The 16326-nt window shown below is 42.7% G+C and overlaps 1 protein-coding gene across 3 annotated transcripts in view; it reads left to right on the forward strand.

The window, feature by feature from the left end:
* The window catches only part of CMIP (c-Maf inducing protein), a 141097-nt gene that overhangs the window by 73681 nt on the left and 51090 nt on the right, over window positions 1-16326 (forward strand). For all 3 annotated transcript variants that reach the window (XM_064159990.1, XM_064159991.1, XM_064159992.1), the window contains 2 exons: window positions 3690-3815; window positions 11061-11111. In XM_064159990.1, the coding sequence (XP_064016060.1) occupies window positions 3690-3815; window positions 11061-11111 (177 nt within the window). The remainder of the gene's footprint in view (window positions 1-3689; window positions 3816-11060; window positions 11112-16326) is intronic.

The following is a 16326-nucleotide window of genomic DNA, read 5'->3' on the forward strand; positions in this document are numbered from 1 at the left end:
TGAGAAAAGTGCATTATCTTACTTTGCTTGATAGATTTCAGACTTTGGCAAGAAAGGTAAATCTCCTTTCAGAAATGACAACTGTAAAACTAAGAATTACTGTTTTGTCGTACAAAGACATTTTCAACTGAACTGGAGGTATTACTGCTCAGAGATGCTATGGCTTCAGTCTGTCTCACAGAAATAACTAGGCTGAGCTATTCAAGTCCTCACTGTTCACTCCCTTCCCCCTGATATGCTGCCCCCTAAGCTGTGTTAACCAGGCTAGTTTCTGGCTCACCCTAGAAATGGGACCAAATGATCTGAAAAGTCATCTGGCCAATGCTGGGTATGTTCCCTTATCTGCCTGACACTGTAGCCAGAGTAGTACTTCTGTAGACAGAGGCAATTGGGTGGATGGAGATGGGAATGATGCTTAAGACTAGTATTGATGTTTCATAGTGGCCCACTGAGGATCTGTCTCACTTCAGGTATTTTCAAAGCTCTGAATCCATTTTTCTTGTGTGCTGTTCTAATCTGACTTTCCTATGGAGCGACCTGGGGTTGACAGTGAGTGTTCTGGGGTGTGTGCAAGCAAGGCCAGCTGGAACATGAGAACATGCAACACTTGCACTGCTCATTTTTTTTACCACAATGATTCACTATGATCGACGTTTGCATACCTGACTGTCAAAATAGCCTGTGTTTTAAGAGGAACAAGTGACTCAGGCTGTGGTTTTACCTCAGGCTGCTTCCTGATAAACAGCTGAACTGCGCTTGGTCTTGAGAAAACACAACTGGGGAACCACCGTTCTGTCCTCTCATCTGTGTGTGTGCAGGGATTAGGGAAAGGACTCCTTTGTGTGGGGTTGACCTTCACCTCATTAGTGCCATGGGCTTTTTTGTGGGGAGCACCATAGCCTTGTGAGGTTCAGGTACAGCTCTGTTTCAGTGCTGCTTCAGAGCATTTCTGCGCCGCTGTCGTGTGGGAGTATAATCTGCAGTGTTTGACAGCGTCTAGAAGCACAGTTTCAAGGAGCTCTACACAGTGATAAATCACTTTCCTTTAGACTCTTTGGGATGTAAGCCAGAGGTGAAGCTGCCTTTGGTGTAGCTGACATTTTCAGAATTGGAAGTATTTCACCTGCTAGAATATGGTGGTGTTAATGAAAGCAGAAACAACACATATCACACAGTATCATCAGGGTTGGAAGAGACCTCACAGATCATCAAGTCCAACCCTTTACCACAGAGCTCAAGGCTAGACCATGGCACCAAGTGCCACGTCCAACCTTGCCTTGAACAGCCCCAGGGACGGCGACTCCACCACATCCCCGGGCAGCCCAAAATGACATTGCTTGCAGGGATTAAGGCAGATGTGGGTTATTCATTTTTCAAGTAAGATGGGAAACAACTGTAGTAAAGCTTTGTCTGTGCTTTGGTCTGGAAATGGAGTTACAGAAGTACTATACAGACCACCTCATTGGCATGGCACTTCCCTTTGGAGAGATTAACCATCGATGTATTTCCATGTTGTGGTTTAGGTGGTCTTCCCATCCTTTGTGAACTGCAGAACCTCCTTAAGGAAAAGGACAACTGTCCTATGAGAAGAGGTTTATGCCTGGGATGAAATCGCTTGTGTATGGCTACAGAGCCGTGACTGCCTAGGATCAGTTGTCTTTTAATGCTCTTTAAAATGGATGGTTTAAGGTATAGAAACTTCTCCTGGGAACTGATTGTATGAGAATTCTTCAAATCTCTTTGAAGTTAATGGAGGGTATTAAGGGCAGTCAGTATCTTCTTAAGAGAAATTTGAATTGCTTTGATTCATTTCATTCGGTATTTGCCTCAGCTAGTTCTGGTTTTCTTCTCTCTCCAGCCTTTCAGAGCGTGTGTCTGATAATTTTGCCTCCTGAGCGTATTAGATTTTTTGCTGCCCATTTTCATCTTTTCTTTCCCTGAGTGTTGTAATGCTGATTACTGAAGGATCTTGGGCCTTCGGCTTCCTGTTGGAACGAGATAATTACTCTCCAGTAGGCAATGTGTGACATACAGCATCAGCATTAAGCTGCTGGGATGCCAGCCGCTAGTGCAGAAGAGTATTGCGGGCAAACGACTAAGCAGAAGTTTGTCAAACTCCCTGCACAACAAGGTTTTGTTGAGGAGACAAGGGAGGCTGGTTTCAGTGAGAACTGGTGTAAAATGAACACTGCCCCAACAAGTACTAGTAGAAGAGATAGGAAAAGCTCAGTCCCATCTTGCCACTTTTTCCTTCCTGACTTGCTGTAGCAGCAAAGGTGGAGGATGGAGTCATGGCCATGCTTGGGCAGATGACGTTTGTGGCCTTAGGAGCATGTATGGAGTGTATAACTTCAAAGTGCAGTTTCCAGCTGCACCACCTACTTAACTTATGGAAGAATGTTGTACCAATTAGAATCAGAGAGGTTCCAAATGCAATTTGCTTATTTCACACTCAGCCCCCAGGAATCCTGTGTTGTGATTTTAAGAGTTGGCCTTGTTTGACCCTGAAATAAATGTGGTTTCTCCCTTGCCTTCTTTATTTCAAGACTGTCAGTTAAAAATAACTTATGTATTGGGCACAGTGGGAGTAAGTTTGAGAAGTTTAAGCTACATGTAAACCAGTAAAGCAAGAAAATGAATTCATAAATATAACAAGCTCTATTCTCTTGCAAGACGAGGCCAACCCAAGGGTTTATCCACATGGTGGGATTAATCATTGCTGTATGAAAATAGTTTCTCTGCCATAGCATTACTGATTAGTTTGCTCATGCTGTAGCCAAGTAAAATAAATAACATCTTGGAGGATCTCTGTTACTCAAATGACTTAAACAAGATGAAAACTTGCATAAAGCACAGTGTATGTATGCATAGTCTATTGTATCACAGCTATAGCTCTCATAGGTTTAGAACATAATTCTGCATCTGCTTGCATATATACATTTTTACTTCAGATCAGAGATCATTGAGCTTCTGTAATGCCTGAGAATCACAGGGATACTAATAAGGAGTTTCATGTTTGTTTCTTTGCTACTATCAATTCATATTGTAGATGTAATTGCAAAGCAGAGTTGTTTATGTTTTAATTGTGACTTTCACTTTAAACTGAGCTTTAGTAGTCTGTGGAGCAAACCAGTACTTAGGTATAGACTGAGACAAGTTGCTCTGCTTTTGCTTCAGTCTGAAAGCTGAAGGCTGAATCATTGAAGCTCCAAGAACCATTGTCAGATGGAGCAGTGTAGATTCTGATGATATGCTTGATTAACCTTGCAACCAGAGAGAACAAGAATGCATGGACTAAACCTCCCTTAATATAGTACACTGCTGTCCTGACTGCACGATTGAGGTGTTTCATGTATGTGCATGGCCAGACCCCTTCATAGCTCAGTTCAACTTTGGACTAGGTGCCATTGATATAGGCCCCAGAATAAATGCAGTTTGACATTTTAATATTCCAGGCACCTAGGTCTGGCCTGGTTTTGTTTCTGTGTGAGTGATCTTAACACTTGAATGGGTTGGATGAAGGTAGCTGGACGGATCTCTCTGTCGAATGACCTGTGTAGGAATTTTCCTTTGCAGTTAGATATTTTCACCAACCAGGAGTTATTTTGATGGTGCAGTTCTTACTTTCAAATTGTGAAACTTCTGATGACTAAGTAAGCACTTTTTTTTCTATCTTTGTTTTCTTGCAGCCAACTGGGTACATGGAAAACTCCATTTCCTACAGTGCTATTGAAGACGTTCAACTGCTCTCCTGGGAGAATGCCCCTAAGTACTGTTTACAGCTCACGATCCCGGGGGGTACTGTCTTACTGCAGGTACAGTAAACAAAGAAGTACAATTTTCTTTCTTACTGAGAATCTCCTTTAACTCCTATTTGCTGTGTGTGAAATCTTCGTTAGATAGACTCAAAAAAGGTGAAGAGCTCAGGGTTGTTAAGTTACCTAACAACCACAAAATTTGCACAGGGTGGTAGCTCTGAAACTCTTCCTGTTATCTGACAGTCAGAATGGAAATTTTGGGCCACAGTGATGAAATCTTCCTCCCAGTTTTGTGCATCAAAACAGTGCTCTGTGGAAAGGCACATTGATGTGTGCCTGGAGCAACTGCGTTTTCACCTGTAGTCCTATTCCTGCATGAAAGAAGTTACAACTGACATACTTCAGTCCTACAGGCATCCCATAACTTGCACCAGAACTGACAGGTGGCTTTTTTAGTAGAAGATATTAGATCTTCACTGGAAGATACCAGTGTATTTGTGTGGGTATCTACATATGGTAGTTCTCCAAGTGTTGTTTTCAAACAGAAGACACTGTGTTTACATGATTCTAGATTTCTTCATCCACTTGTGAGGCTTTGTAGGACTCACTTAGGTCATTGCAAGTTTTAGTGACAGAAAATACTCCATAGCACTGAGCTATGGAACTGCTTCAGAACAGGAAAATAAAAGCAGCTGAAACTGGTTTGTCCCCCTGAAATTTGAACTGTCAAAACGACTGAACTGAGTCCATCTAGCTCTTACTATAGTTTTCCATGTTGTTTCAAAGGCAACTTGTTGCTTATTACCCTTTGGGAATTCACTTTTTCAGTTGAATATACAGCCATGACTGCTGCATGTATGCATGTTATGCAGCAAGGGCTGTGAAGGGACCAGGTGAGCAATTTCTGCAGAAAATGAGAAGAAAAATCAGTTTAATCTGTGGAGAACTCATGAAAAAATTAAAAAGGCTGTTTCTTTTTTTTCCTATGAGCAGCTTCAAAGAGCTGATCATAGTAGAGCTTGTGTATTTGGGTGTGGAGACACCTACACTAACTGCACCACTTTTGCATAGAATGTAGTCCAGTAGACAAAAAGATGGGAACGTAGTGAATGATACACTAATGACTCTGGTGACCATGTCTGCTGCATCATTTGCCTGAGAAAATCTTGTTACACAGTTCTTGGTGCACAGTTCAGCATTTCATTATTTCTTGGTGCTGAATTGTTTGTTGAGGCCCTTGTAGGGTCACAAAGTGTGTGACAACATATCTATCCAGAGGGAGTTTAGTTTAAAGCTCTTCTGAAATGGCTTTCCTGCAGATCAGGAGAAAACTAACCCAAGTGGTATCATTCAGAACCCAAGGCTGGGTGCCAAGCTGATCCATGATTTCCATACTAGAGTCTTCTGTAGAGGCATAGAACATCAAAGTTGACTCTGAGCTTGGAAGCCAGTATGACTGACACTAGTTTGTGCTAATATGAGGTCCATCTAGGTCCACCTTTCTCTTGGCCTTCATTTTAGACAGGGCCATGGGTGTCTCCACATGCAGAGCTATTTCTCAACAGCCTAGAGGTGCTTGACTTCACATGATTCCTTTGCTTGGAGTTTGGGATGGTTTTGAAATAAAAATATCATGAGGGCTTGATGATTTTCAGCATAGCAACTACACTTTTACTCTGAAATGGTTAGAGGAAACATTCATAGCCACATGGCCTTTGTGGAGTGTTTCTGGAGCTCCCTTTCATTTACTTCACTGCTGCCATCCTGGGGTTTTGCAGCCCTGCAATAGGGAGCTGCAGCCATTCCCCCATTTTGATCTGAAAATGGTGCAGCTAAGTTAGTTTGGACTGGTCTGAGAACATCTGGCTTTGTGGACTCTCCTGGTGCATAGGTGGCATTGGTGTGCCTTATCGCACGTCCTTGGAGCACAGGCATGAGTCCCGTTGCGTCTGGAGCTGCCTTTGCTCAGTGCCTAGGCAGTTTCTGTGGCTCGAGCTGGACTTGGAGATGTTTGGTGTTACTGGGGAGTGTGGGGAGCCTGAATTTCAGATGGGCTGCTGCAAGTCCATCATGATTCTGTGGTTTGAAAAGCTTCTGCTGTGCATGACACTGGGGAAGGCAGGAGGACAAGCTGTGGTTTCCCAACAGCTAGTTTAGGGTCCTCATTCTTGGCAAAAATCTTCCTTACCTAATCTGTTAATTGAATTAATTAGAAAAACCTCAGTTGTGAAGTTGGATGACTTGATTTGTTTTCCTCATGATAACTTCCTTTCTCCATGAATTTCTTTAGTAGTGGTAATGTTTATGTTTATATCTGTTCAAACAACTAAAATAGTTACACACCTGCCTTTCCAAACTCTAGGTCTTTATTCTGCAGTTTCTGGTAGCTGCCTTTACAGGCCTGCTTAACAGGAAACGAGATGAAGTCTGAACCCACAGCTCCCTGCTGAGTTGAAAGGAAATTGGTAGGGCGTGCAGACTTTAATCTGGAGTTGCCTGCCATTTGTTTCCTCAAACAAAACCCAGCAAACCAAACAGACAAATAATAACATTTGTGACTAAGTAACATCTTTGCTATTTTCTTCTTAAAAAAAAAATCTATGTCTTTATGTAACCTCGCAGGAGCTGATAAAGAAGTGGAGTGAGCTCGGCTTCTGTTATGTTTACTGCTGGCTGGCTGGGCAGACAGGCTCAGATTACATTAGAACTCTATGGGAATTTCAACATAATTGAAAATACAAACTTTGAAAATATTTTTGGTATGACTTGGTCCTTGGTAGTGTCTCAATTCATCAAATGTGGTTAGGTTGGAGAGCGTGTAAAAATAGATTTCCCTTATAGAGCTGTCATGCGTAGTCACAAAGCCAAAACATTACTAAAAGTTGTGTTTAGTGTACTTAAGAAATCAAGCTGCAAAAAGTGGATTTGTCCAGGAATGGACTTCAGCAGAATTTCTTTAGAATAGGTGACAGAGGATCTAAGTATCCAAAAAAACACAGTCGCTGGGGTGTTGGGAAACTGAGATGCTGGGAAATTAGCCCTTGCATACCTCAGTTTTATTTCCAAGAGACTTCCATGCATTTATGGGAAATTTGGACTTCTGATCTTCTATAAAACAACTCTGCTGTGCTAGTCTGAGCAGCAGTGTGCTCTGATGGAATGTCCAACTCCAGGATCAGGAAGTGTCTAATAGTGGAACAAGTCAAACAAGTCCAGAACATGTTCCTAGTGCTGTATCTTCTGACGTGTGCTTTTGATGAAATCAGTTTTTTGTGAAAGACTTGATCTAAATGAGATTAATACACCTATAGAAATGTTTAAATGAAGTTTTGACTCCCCCCTGCCCCTAATTGATTGATTTCAGTTGTATATTTTGATACATGTAATCGCACATGCTGTGTTATAAAGGTTTAGGGTGATTTGCCATTGGCATGGGCTGCCCAGGGAGGTGGTGGAGTCACCTGGAGATGTTCAAGAAAAGCCTGGATGAGGCATTTAGTGCCATGGTCTAGATGACTGGATAGGGGTGGGTGCTAGGTTGGACTGAATATCATGGAGATCTCCTCCATCCTGGCTGATTCTATGATTCTAGTGGTGATCCTGAGAGTCTTTTTCAACCTGAATGTTTCTGTGATTCTTTAATGCTGTGGGATGCTATTGCTGTGGTTTGCTATAAAATGAAACATCCTAGTAGTTCTGAATTACATTTCCTGACTATTTATGTGGTGGGAAAATCTAAAGTTTTTGGACAACTGGTGTTTGCCTCAGATGGAAATTAATTTCCAACAATGCTTGTGGGAGAATGCTAGCTTGTGGTGTCAGAGCATCCTTCATGTATTAGTCTGTGTTAGGCATGACAAATGCCACAAGAGAGTCCAAGTCCATGTTGAAGTTCTCATCCCCCCCTGTCTGCTGTCACCAAGGTCTATTTCTGGCTCATTACTGCACAGTAATGACTCAGAGAAGGAAGAGTGCCATTACCTTTCCTTACATCATCCTGGTGCCCTCCCATAGCAATACTGACCCATCCTGACCTGTATTAACACATGAAATTTGACAAGCAGCGCTGGAGGTGATGAAGGTCCTCTGAGGAAATGGCATCACTGTAACAGGAGGTGCATACCTGAGTTTCAGAGGAGGATTTGGTTTTCAAGCAGCAAACAGCTTAATCTGAGCTTGGATCGCATTGAGAAGTCTTTGTGCATGTGCTTCCCACCTAGTGTTTGTTGTGTAAGCACAATGGTCTGAGCACTGATGTGTTTCACCACCTGGCATTTGGGCATCCTCATCTTCTCTCATTGTGGGAGTCATGATCAGTGTTTTCTCCTGTCAAATGATGTGGTCTGTGGTCTCGATGAGCAGCAATCAACTGTCATATATTTTTCTTCTTCTCACCCCCGCCCCTTTCCTACAATTGTGAAAGAAGGTGTTTCCTACACCTGTGAAAGAAAGCGTTGCTGAAGCTGGCTTGGACATAACAAGCTCTTTAGGCCAGGAAATGGGAGCTAAATTTAGCCTTTGAAGAAGTGTGAGCTCTTCAGTGTCAGCAATAGCAGGGCACCCTTGAGCTGAGCTAAACTTCTGCTCTGCTGCTTTCCCTTTCTAAAGCACAACGCGTGATTATGGTATTGTGTGGATGATTGATTGTGAAGAGGATGCTCCTATTGATAGTGAAATAACAGGAATAACCTTTTGAATGGATTGAAAACAACTTAGAGTGTAATTTCACAAGCTGCTTAACATCAAATGTAGGAAGAGTCCCAGGGAAAAGGCTCTGGTGTGTCAGTCAGGACAGCACTGCCTGCTTTCCAGTGGTGCCCTTTCTTTTGAATGGGTCTTTAAAGCCTTACTGCTGCCACTTCCACCCCTATCGCTAGTGTTGTTTTGTTCATTTGGCAATCGAGTGTAGTGAGAAGGAAAAACAAACAGAGCAGGAAGCCTTGACAAGCACAATAGTCACAAGTTCAGCCCTGTGTTTGAGCACGCTATTTTTGCCAGGGAGTCCCCACAGTAAATGTTTCCACTGGATTTTTCAGTAATACTTTATTGCAGTCTCCTTGGAGAACCTGGCTTTTGTTTGAAGTGCAAATCCAGCTGATGTTGCCAGTGTGGAGAGGTCAGGCAAGGACCAGAACCCAGCAGAGATGGCAATATTTTTAGGAGGGTGGCATTTCTAGCAATTACCAGCAGCTCTGTCTGTACCTTGAGTTAGGGCAGAGGATTGGCAGATGTCACTTGCAGGCCTGCCCATGTCGTGGAGGTGCAATGCTGGGATGGAAGGTTTTGTACAGCCTGCATGAGGCTGTGTGCCATGGGTTTCTGCACCCCTGAGCTGCTCTGCTGCTCTCTTCCTGTGGCTGATAATAAATTGATGCAGAGAAGCCTGCAATGTTTTACGAGTTCCAGTAATGAGTATCAGCTGGAGGAGAGCATCACAAAACCCCTTCCTGCTAAGCGGAGAAAGTAAGGGAGGGAAAGAGAATGAGCCCCAAAGAGTTAAAAACAGAATCTGGATTATCCCACTTATTGCCACATCTTCTCAGGTGGCTAAATCCCTTAGAGGTAGGGAGGTGTTTAAGAAAAGCCTGGATGAGGCACTTAGTGCCATGGTCTAGTTGATTGGCTAGGGCTGGGTGCTAGGTTGGACTGGATGATCTTGGAGACCTCTTCCAACCTGGAATACACCTATGGAAAGATTTATTTTATATGTTATAAAGCACATGTACATTAAGTACTGTGTAAATAAAGAAAATCATTAAATATTGGCAAACAAAAATTTCCTGAAGATCTACACTCAGTGTTTTTACTTTTTTTTTTTCTTTGCATGCAGTGAAAAAAAGAAAGGGGAAAAAAAAAGTGTTTTTGTTTCCATTTGTAGCAAATTCATATGCTGATACATCAGCATTCTTCATAAAATGGGAAGTTTGCTGTTTTATAAACTCTGTGGGCAGCTGAGATTGCTTATGGTAGATTTATTTTGCTTTATTGCTCAGGGAGCTGCTGGGGGAGCAATCAATTCTCATTAATATATAAATAAATAATCTAGAACACATCTATAGAAGAGCTTTACCTCATTTAGTTCAGATAAATCAGCCCATGTTTATCTCCCTGAGACATCAGTGTCTGGCCTTGAGATTAAAGGTGGTTTTGGTAACCATGCAATGTTTTAACTTCCAGTGTTCTTGCCATTATCAGTAAACAGAACCAGCGTCAGGAAACGAAATGAGTTCTGTGGTGTGAGTTTTGAATATTTACCTGCAAAGGTCTTGGGGAGTGAAGTCTGTTGAATGATGCATTTATTTGCAAGAAGCCTGTGGTTTTCACCTGGTGGAGAACCTCTCTTTTATTAGGTTTTTTGACAGGGGTTTATAGGCTGTCCTGAAGTATCAGTGATTGTGTAAAGCGGTTTAAAGTGAAAATTGCCTACTGGCAGCAATGCAATAGAAGTAGAGAAGCCAAAGGGCATCTCTACCCACTCAAATACTTCCAACTGCTGTCACCTTGTTAAGGCATGCATATTTACGTCACTCTAGATGCTTTCATATTTTTTGATACTGAGCCTTTTGACCTTTGGGAGCGTTGAACTATTCCTTCATTGGCTACGAACCTGGCTTCGTGCTGAGAGTTTCTGGCAGCTGTGCTTAATACTGACAAAAAGGAGGCATCGTTGGGAGTGATTATTGCAACATCTCTGCCGTTGCTGCAAACGGTCTGTGCATGCATCTGCACGTCTGTATGTGTTGTGCTTTTGTCTCTTGTTTTAATATCACTCGAAAGAGCCGAGATGTTACTTGAATTGCTTTGGGGACAGCTGAGGAACAGGACAAGGAAGGAAATGAAGAGTACACAAAAACCCACCCCTCCTCATAAAATGTCAGCCCATCTTCATACTCTCTTCATGATGATTAATAGCTGAGGCAAATGTTCTACAGTTATTAAAGGTCTGACCAAAATCTGATTGAATGCAGGGCAGGTTTTTCAGTCTTTGGGTTGGACAGGGTTTCGCAGGAGGTTAATGTACTGTAAGGTTATGGCTTAGTATGTTACACGTACAGCAATGCCTTTGCATCACTGGTTTCTGTGGAAGTAAACTGGTTAGAATGTAAAGTGGTAGCTTTGAGCAAGGATTATCCCTTACTGTGATGAGACTGGGGATGAAGTTCCCCAGGGTTGTAAAGTTAAGAACCTTGTGAGTGCAGCCTTACTGGGTTTAGGGCAGACATGGGTGATGCTCTTAGTTTTGGCTGAGTGATCTAACACACAGGTAGAAACGAATGATTCTCTACCTCTTGTTTGTTTCAGGCTGCAAACAGTTACCTGAGGGATCAATGGTTCCATTCTTTGCAGTGGAAGGTAAGTTCTGCACTTATGTCTTCCTTATTTGACTCTAAATGTACTTTTTAGCACATCCTATTCCATCATTGTAAGAGCCCTGAATGGATAAAGTCGTTCTGATTTACATTTCCCTTAGCTAAGAGAAAATGTGTGCAATTCCAACTTGTTTGTTTCATGAAGTGAACAAATTAACTTATTTCATGGCCTAGCTCTATCAACCTGTGATTGATTGAAAAGAAGTAAATAGTCAGTAAATGCACTTTTAAAAGAGAACAGAGATTGGATGGTTTTGGTTTTGTAGTCAAAAGTGAGAGGTGTTGCAGAATGACTACAGCCTAATCATATCCTCTGGAGTCTTGGGATGCTTGGGCTTGTTTTGGTCAGTTGGTTTTTCTTTTTTTTGGGAAACTTACTGTAAGCAGCATCAATTTGTGTTTAGGCTTTAGGATAGTTGGAATTTAAAGTCAGTTTGCATTTGAGAGGTCTCAAGTCCTTTCTTGTTTTCAGTGTGGACAGTTGACTGATAGCCCCAAGTAGGGGAAGTGGATCACAGTGACAACATTGTCTCACAAAAGCAGCACATTCCTCATCGAGAGCTCTAGCCACTGACCTTTGGATGGAATCAGTAGGGATCTTTGATTCAGCTGAAAACAAGTTTTGGCCAGATGCTCAGTATGGTTGTCCTCTCTTGTCTTGTGGTGGGAAACACAAGCAGTAGTTTTCAGCTCAGGACTTGTCTTTGGCGGGGTTTCAGTGAAGTCAGAAGTCAGTCAGGTTGGCTGTGTAGCTTATCAAGATTCCAGGCTGCTGACAGCAACCACATGTGAAAATATAAAGAAGTCCCTCTCAGCAAACTGATTTTGTTGTAGGTGTGTTTGATAGTTGCAAAATAGTTGTGTGGCAAAGCTAGAGTACTGGTGTGCTTTGTATAGCGATCAGCACCTGGCACAATCATATTCGGAGCGGATCCAGGCTCTTATCAGTTAGAGCCAAGTGTGGAGATCTCCCTTTCCAGACCACTGGCATAGTCTCCAGCCTGTTACTCTGATTGCCCAAATGAGTGTGGGACAGTAGTGCTGATAGCAGAAGGCTGGGCTGTGGTGTGGCACTTTATTTTGGCCTCTTGACAGTATCATTAGCACAGTGCCTAGCCAGTCTGGCTTTCTTTGCATCTCCTGAGGATAACAAGGAGCGTACAGCATGCAGAGCCACTATCTCCATGTGGCTGTTGTTTTACCTCCCACTTGTGCAGACAAAGATAATCAGAAAGATGATGGAATTTCCAATTCTACCTGGGGACAGGGCAGAATAAGCTGGGGGCTTGTGCCCAGTTCACTCCTGCAGTGAGGAGATAATCAAGTTTGGAGGTGGCTACTCTGAAAAAAAACCCAGGAAGGAGTGGTAAAGATGCAACCTGGCTCCACCACCACCCACCCCGTCAATTAAATGATAAAAAAAATACCCTGGACAGAATGACCTGGCTTGCTCACATGCCTTTTGGTCATGGAGAGGAAGCTTTGCTCTGTGGGAGTTGTTTTTAAAGGAGTATTTCTTAAACTTTCCAATGCTTCTGACCAAGCCTCTCATTTTGGGAAACTCTGAGTAATATGACTGGTGGCAGAGTAGAATTTATTTTTGCTTCCTTGCTTCTCTCCCCACCCCCATTAAGTTAGTTTCTGAAAAACAAGTGAAACATTATCTTGATTTGAAGGACCTTCCCTTCACCAAGAATAGCAAGTAGCATTTTCCCATAAGAACAGTGGCAGGGTTTAGTCACTGCCCAGGTACTCTACACTAACACATTCCTCTTTGCTAAAATGGAGACAGTTGTGATGGGTTTCATTGCTTAAGAGTTCAGAGGAAGCGCACCTGGTAATGCTGTGCTCTTTACTTGGGTGTTTGGCATGTTTAAGTGAGATCACAACAGAACTGAATGGCAGACAAGCAGCATATCTAGATGGAGAGTAGTGGAATGCAGTTCTGTGGTCTACCTTAGTGAAGTTTATCACTTTAGTGGCACCACAGCCTGTGACTTTAAGAGCCAGGTGCCAAGGCTCATCTCACTCCATAATTTGTATGGTTTGATGATTAAACAGGTAGTGAGGGAACCCACAAAAAAACCCAGGAGATGTATTCTTCTGGAATGGGTCATTTACACAAAGCACCAGCTGGCAGAGAGGTCGCTGCAGCTGTATTATAATTGGGTGGTTGTGCTGATGAATGAGAGATTTGTCCAGTGGTCTTGCAAATAATAGGTCAAAGCATTTCTGCGGGCATGCAGAACGCAGATGCAAGCTGGTGCAGATAGCTGAAGCAGTTACGGGAGGGAAAGCATTCAATAGAGATGCGCTTGCTGTTGTTTGTACTCATGTGGCTGGGAGCACTGAGGGAGTCCAGCTGAATCCAGAGCCCCCACTGTATGTGCACTGCATGTCGGTGGAGCAGGAGACTTTTGCTTCTCCTGCCTTGCCCAAACAAAGCTGGACGAGTGCCTTATACAGATGCCAAACTGCTGTTCTGAGAGTTTTCAGCAGCAGGGATTGCCCCCTGCCTCCTAAATTGCACTAGTGGGAGCGGAGTCATTTTCTCGGAGTCATGCTGTAGCCTTGGGAGTCAGATGCTGCCCGTAATCAGAGCTACCTGGAAAATGGCTCAGTCCGGTCAAAAGGTGTTTGGGGAAGCTCTTTAGGCTCAGGCACATGCTAGTTATCCTTTGGTCTTGTATGAAGGTGCTAAGGTCTGTGTGAGAGCTTGTATGTGGTGTAGCTATGAAGGTTAACATGCTGTGGGAATTCAACTTGCCAGCCAGCAGCCTGTGAATAATTTTTGTTCTAGAGGCAGGCATTGAAATAAAAATCAAGAATAATTTCTTTCTGCAGCTCAGAGAATAATAAAAGAGATGCTACAGATAAACAGAAATAAAAGAAAACCAAACACATAATTATCCATGTTTTAGATCCAGCTCCAAGAAGTTCTATGTGTCATCCAACTAACTAGCTGTCAAGATGCTTACACAGCTTTTTAGATGTGACTTTGTTGTTGAGTGCAGTGCTCATTGGAGAAAGCATGGATGTGAGGACAGACTGTTCCTTATGTAGTCATTTTTTTTTCCTTTGGATTTTCCATTTCACACCTTACTCCCCTCCACCCCCTGCCAAGAGTTACTCATAATTCCTCATCTGATCTGTCTGTCAATGTGTCTCTCAACTCCTGAAGGATTATTGGTCACCTCAGCCTATTTTTAGAAATCCTGATTTCCTTCAGCTTACAGCTAAGCCAAACTATCTTTGTCCAGAAAACAAACAGAGGAACTTTTACAAGTGTCCAGATCCTCAAACGAACCCACTCTGTAAGAAGTGTTCCTTTCAACCAGGAAGGCTGGATTGAAATCATGATATGTAATCTGTGGTATGTGGAAGCTGGTAAGTCATAGCAGTGTATCAATAAAAATAACACATGCAGCTCTTTGCCCTTGATGGATCTAGGCTAGAGTGGAACCAACCACTTCTGTAGGGGATGAATGCATCTAATCTTGGCTTCTGGCTAGTAATTTTGGGACACACAAACATGCATATGTGTACCCATGGCATTTTCCTAGACAGTATCCAGCTACTTTGTTGCTTCTTTTTATCTTTCCATCTTTAGGCTAAGGACTTGCTGTGTATTTGTACAGTGACTAGCGCATAGAGGGATGTTGAGCCCTACTACACCACATAGCTGAAGTATTAGTCATTAAAAGATCCCCTTGATTGATTTAGTACCATGTTGCACATGAATTAAAGAGACACACCAGTGAAGTTTTCTCCAGGGGTTTTTAGGTCTTGTCTTAAGGTACAGAGTAGAGGTGTAGGTTTACATCTGTTTTACACCTGAAACTTTCCACATGGCATGTTCACATTTCTAGCATGCTTGGTAGTATCCTCTGAACACCATCCTCATGGCTTGTGTTTTGTAGTTAGCTAAAAGTTGCAGCAATGAAGCATGTCAGTGGATAGCCTTTGGGAGAATGTCCTGGATTGACACAACAGGGAAAGAGCAGACCTAGGTCTGCAGTAAGATGTGAAGCATGACTCAAGCTGAGCTGTGTGTGCCTCTGACCTGGATCTTCTAGAAAGGCTTGCCTGTACTTTGTCTTTCCTCCTGATGCTATTAAACAGTCCTTGACTGTGTCCTAATGAAAAGTGCTGCTTGTTGGGGGTTTTACCCATCAGTTAGCACAGACAGCACAAATGTGTTAACTGCTGTATTGTTTAGCTTGGGAGGGACCTTTGTGGACCGTCTGACCCTATCTCAACCAACACTGTCCTTTTTCTCGCTCATTGTGGGGGGGTATACTTTGAGACTGCTTTGAGCAGAGCCATGAAGCCCCAGACAGCACAGTTATTTGTGTGCTATCTCGGAAGTGCTGGGTGGAGGGGAGCACACCCCTGCCTTGCAGTCAACAGTCACAGTATCTTTCCTTTAAGATTAATTTTCTGCACAGATGCTGTGTTTTGATTCCCATGTATTGGGAAACTGGAATGATGCTGTCGTTTGGGATTTGCAAGCATTTTGCTTTGAATGCTGAAACAAGCAATGTTGGCTCTCATTCAAGAGCTTCAGTTTTGGGTTAGTACTTCGATGGTTCTCATAGGGAGAGTTGTATTCTGTGCCTTCAGGAAGTGGACGCTTCCATGCATGAGCAGCCTTACTAATTGCAAAGGGATTGACTGCCCAATAGGGTCACCCTTAAGTTGAGTGATGATGTGCTCTGTAGTCTTTACTGTGTCCAGGGTATGAACACCTTGTTTTTGAGTCCCAAATATTTTTCATACAATAGCTGTTGCACAGTTATACAATAAGTTATTTGTATCTAATAGTGAAAGTTCAGGGGGCATTATTTTTCTGTGCTTTGAAACTGTAAAAAATGAAGTTGAGAGAAACTGTGGAAAAGCCTTCGTGGTGTAAAGCACCTTTAAAGTTTTGTCACCATGGAAATGATTAAAAATAGTGCTGATATGGGAGTAGGGTTTATATGGAATTTAAATAATGACATTAAAGAAATTGATAGCTTCAAAACTATGGGATCAGGGGGAAAAATCACATTGGTTATGGTTAAAAGGACTCATCTCTATAATTTGTTTTTAATCACCTGGTTTCTGGTCTGAGGGAGGAAGCTTTGATACCCTGTAAGAGTGCCATAGACTTGTGCTGTACTGCATGGTGAAGATGCTGTTCAAAGAGCTCGGCAGTT

The sequence above is a fragment of the Pogoniulus pusillus genome, chromosome 20 (genome assembly GCF_015220805.1).
Source record: "Pogoniulus pusillus isolate bPogPus1 chromosome 20, bPogPus1.pri, whole genome shotgun sequence".
Lineage (NCBI taxonomy): Eukaryota > Metazoa > Chordata > Aves > Piciformes > Lybiidae > Pogoniulus > Pogoniulus pusillus.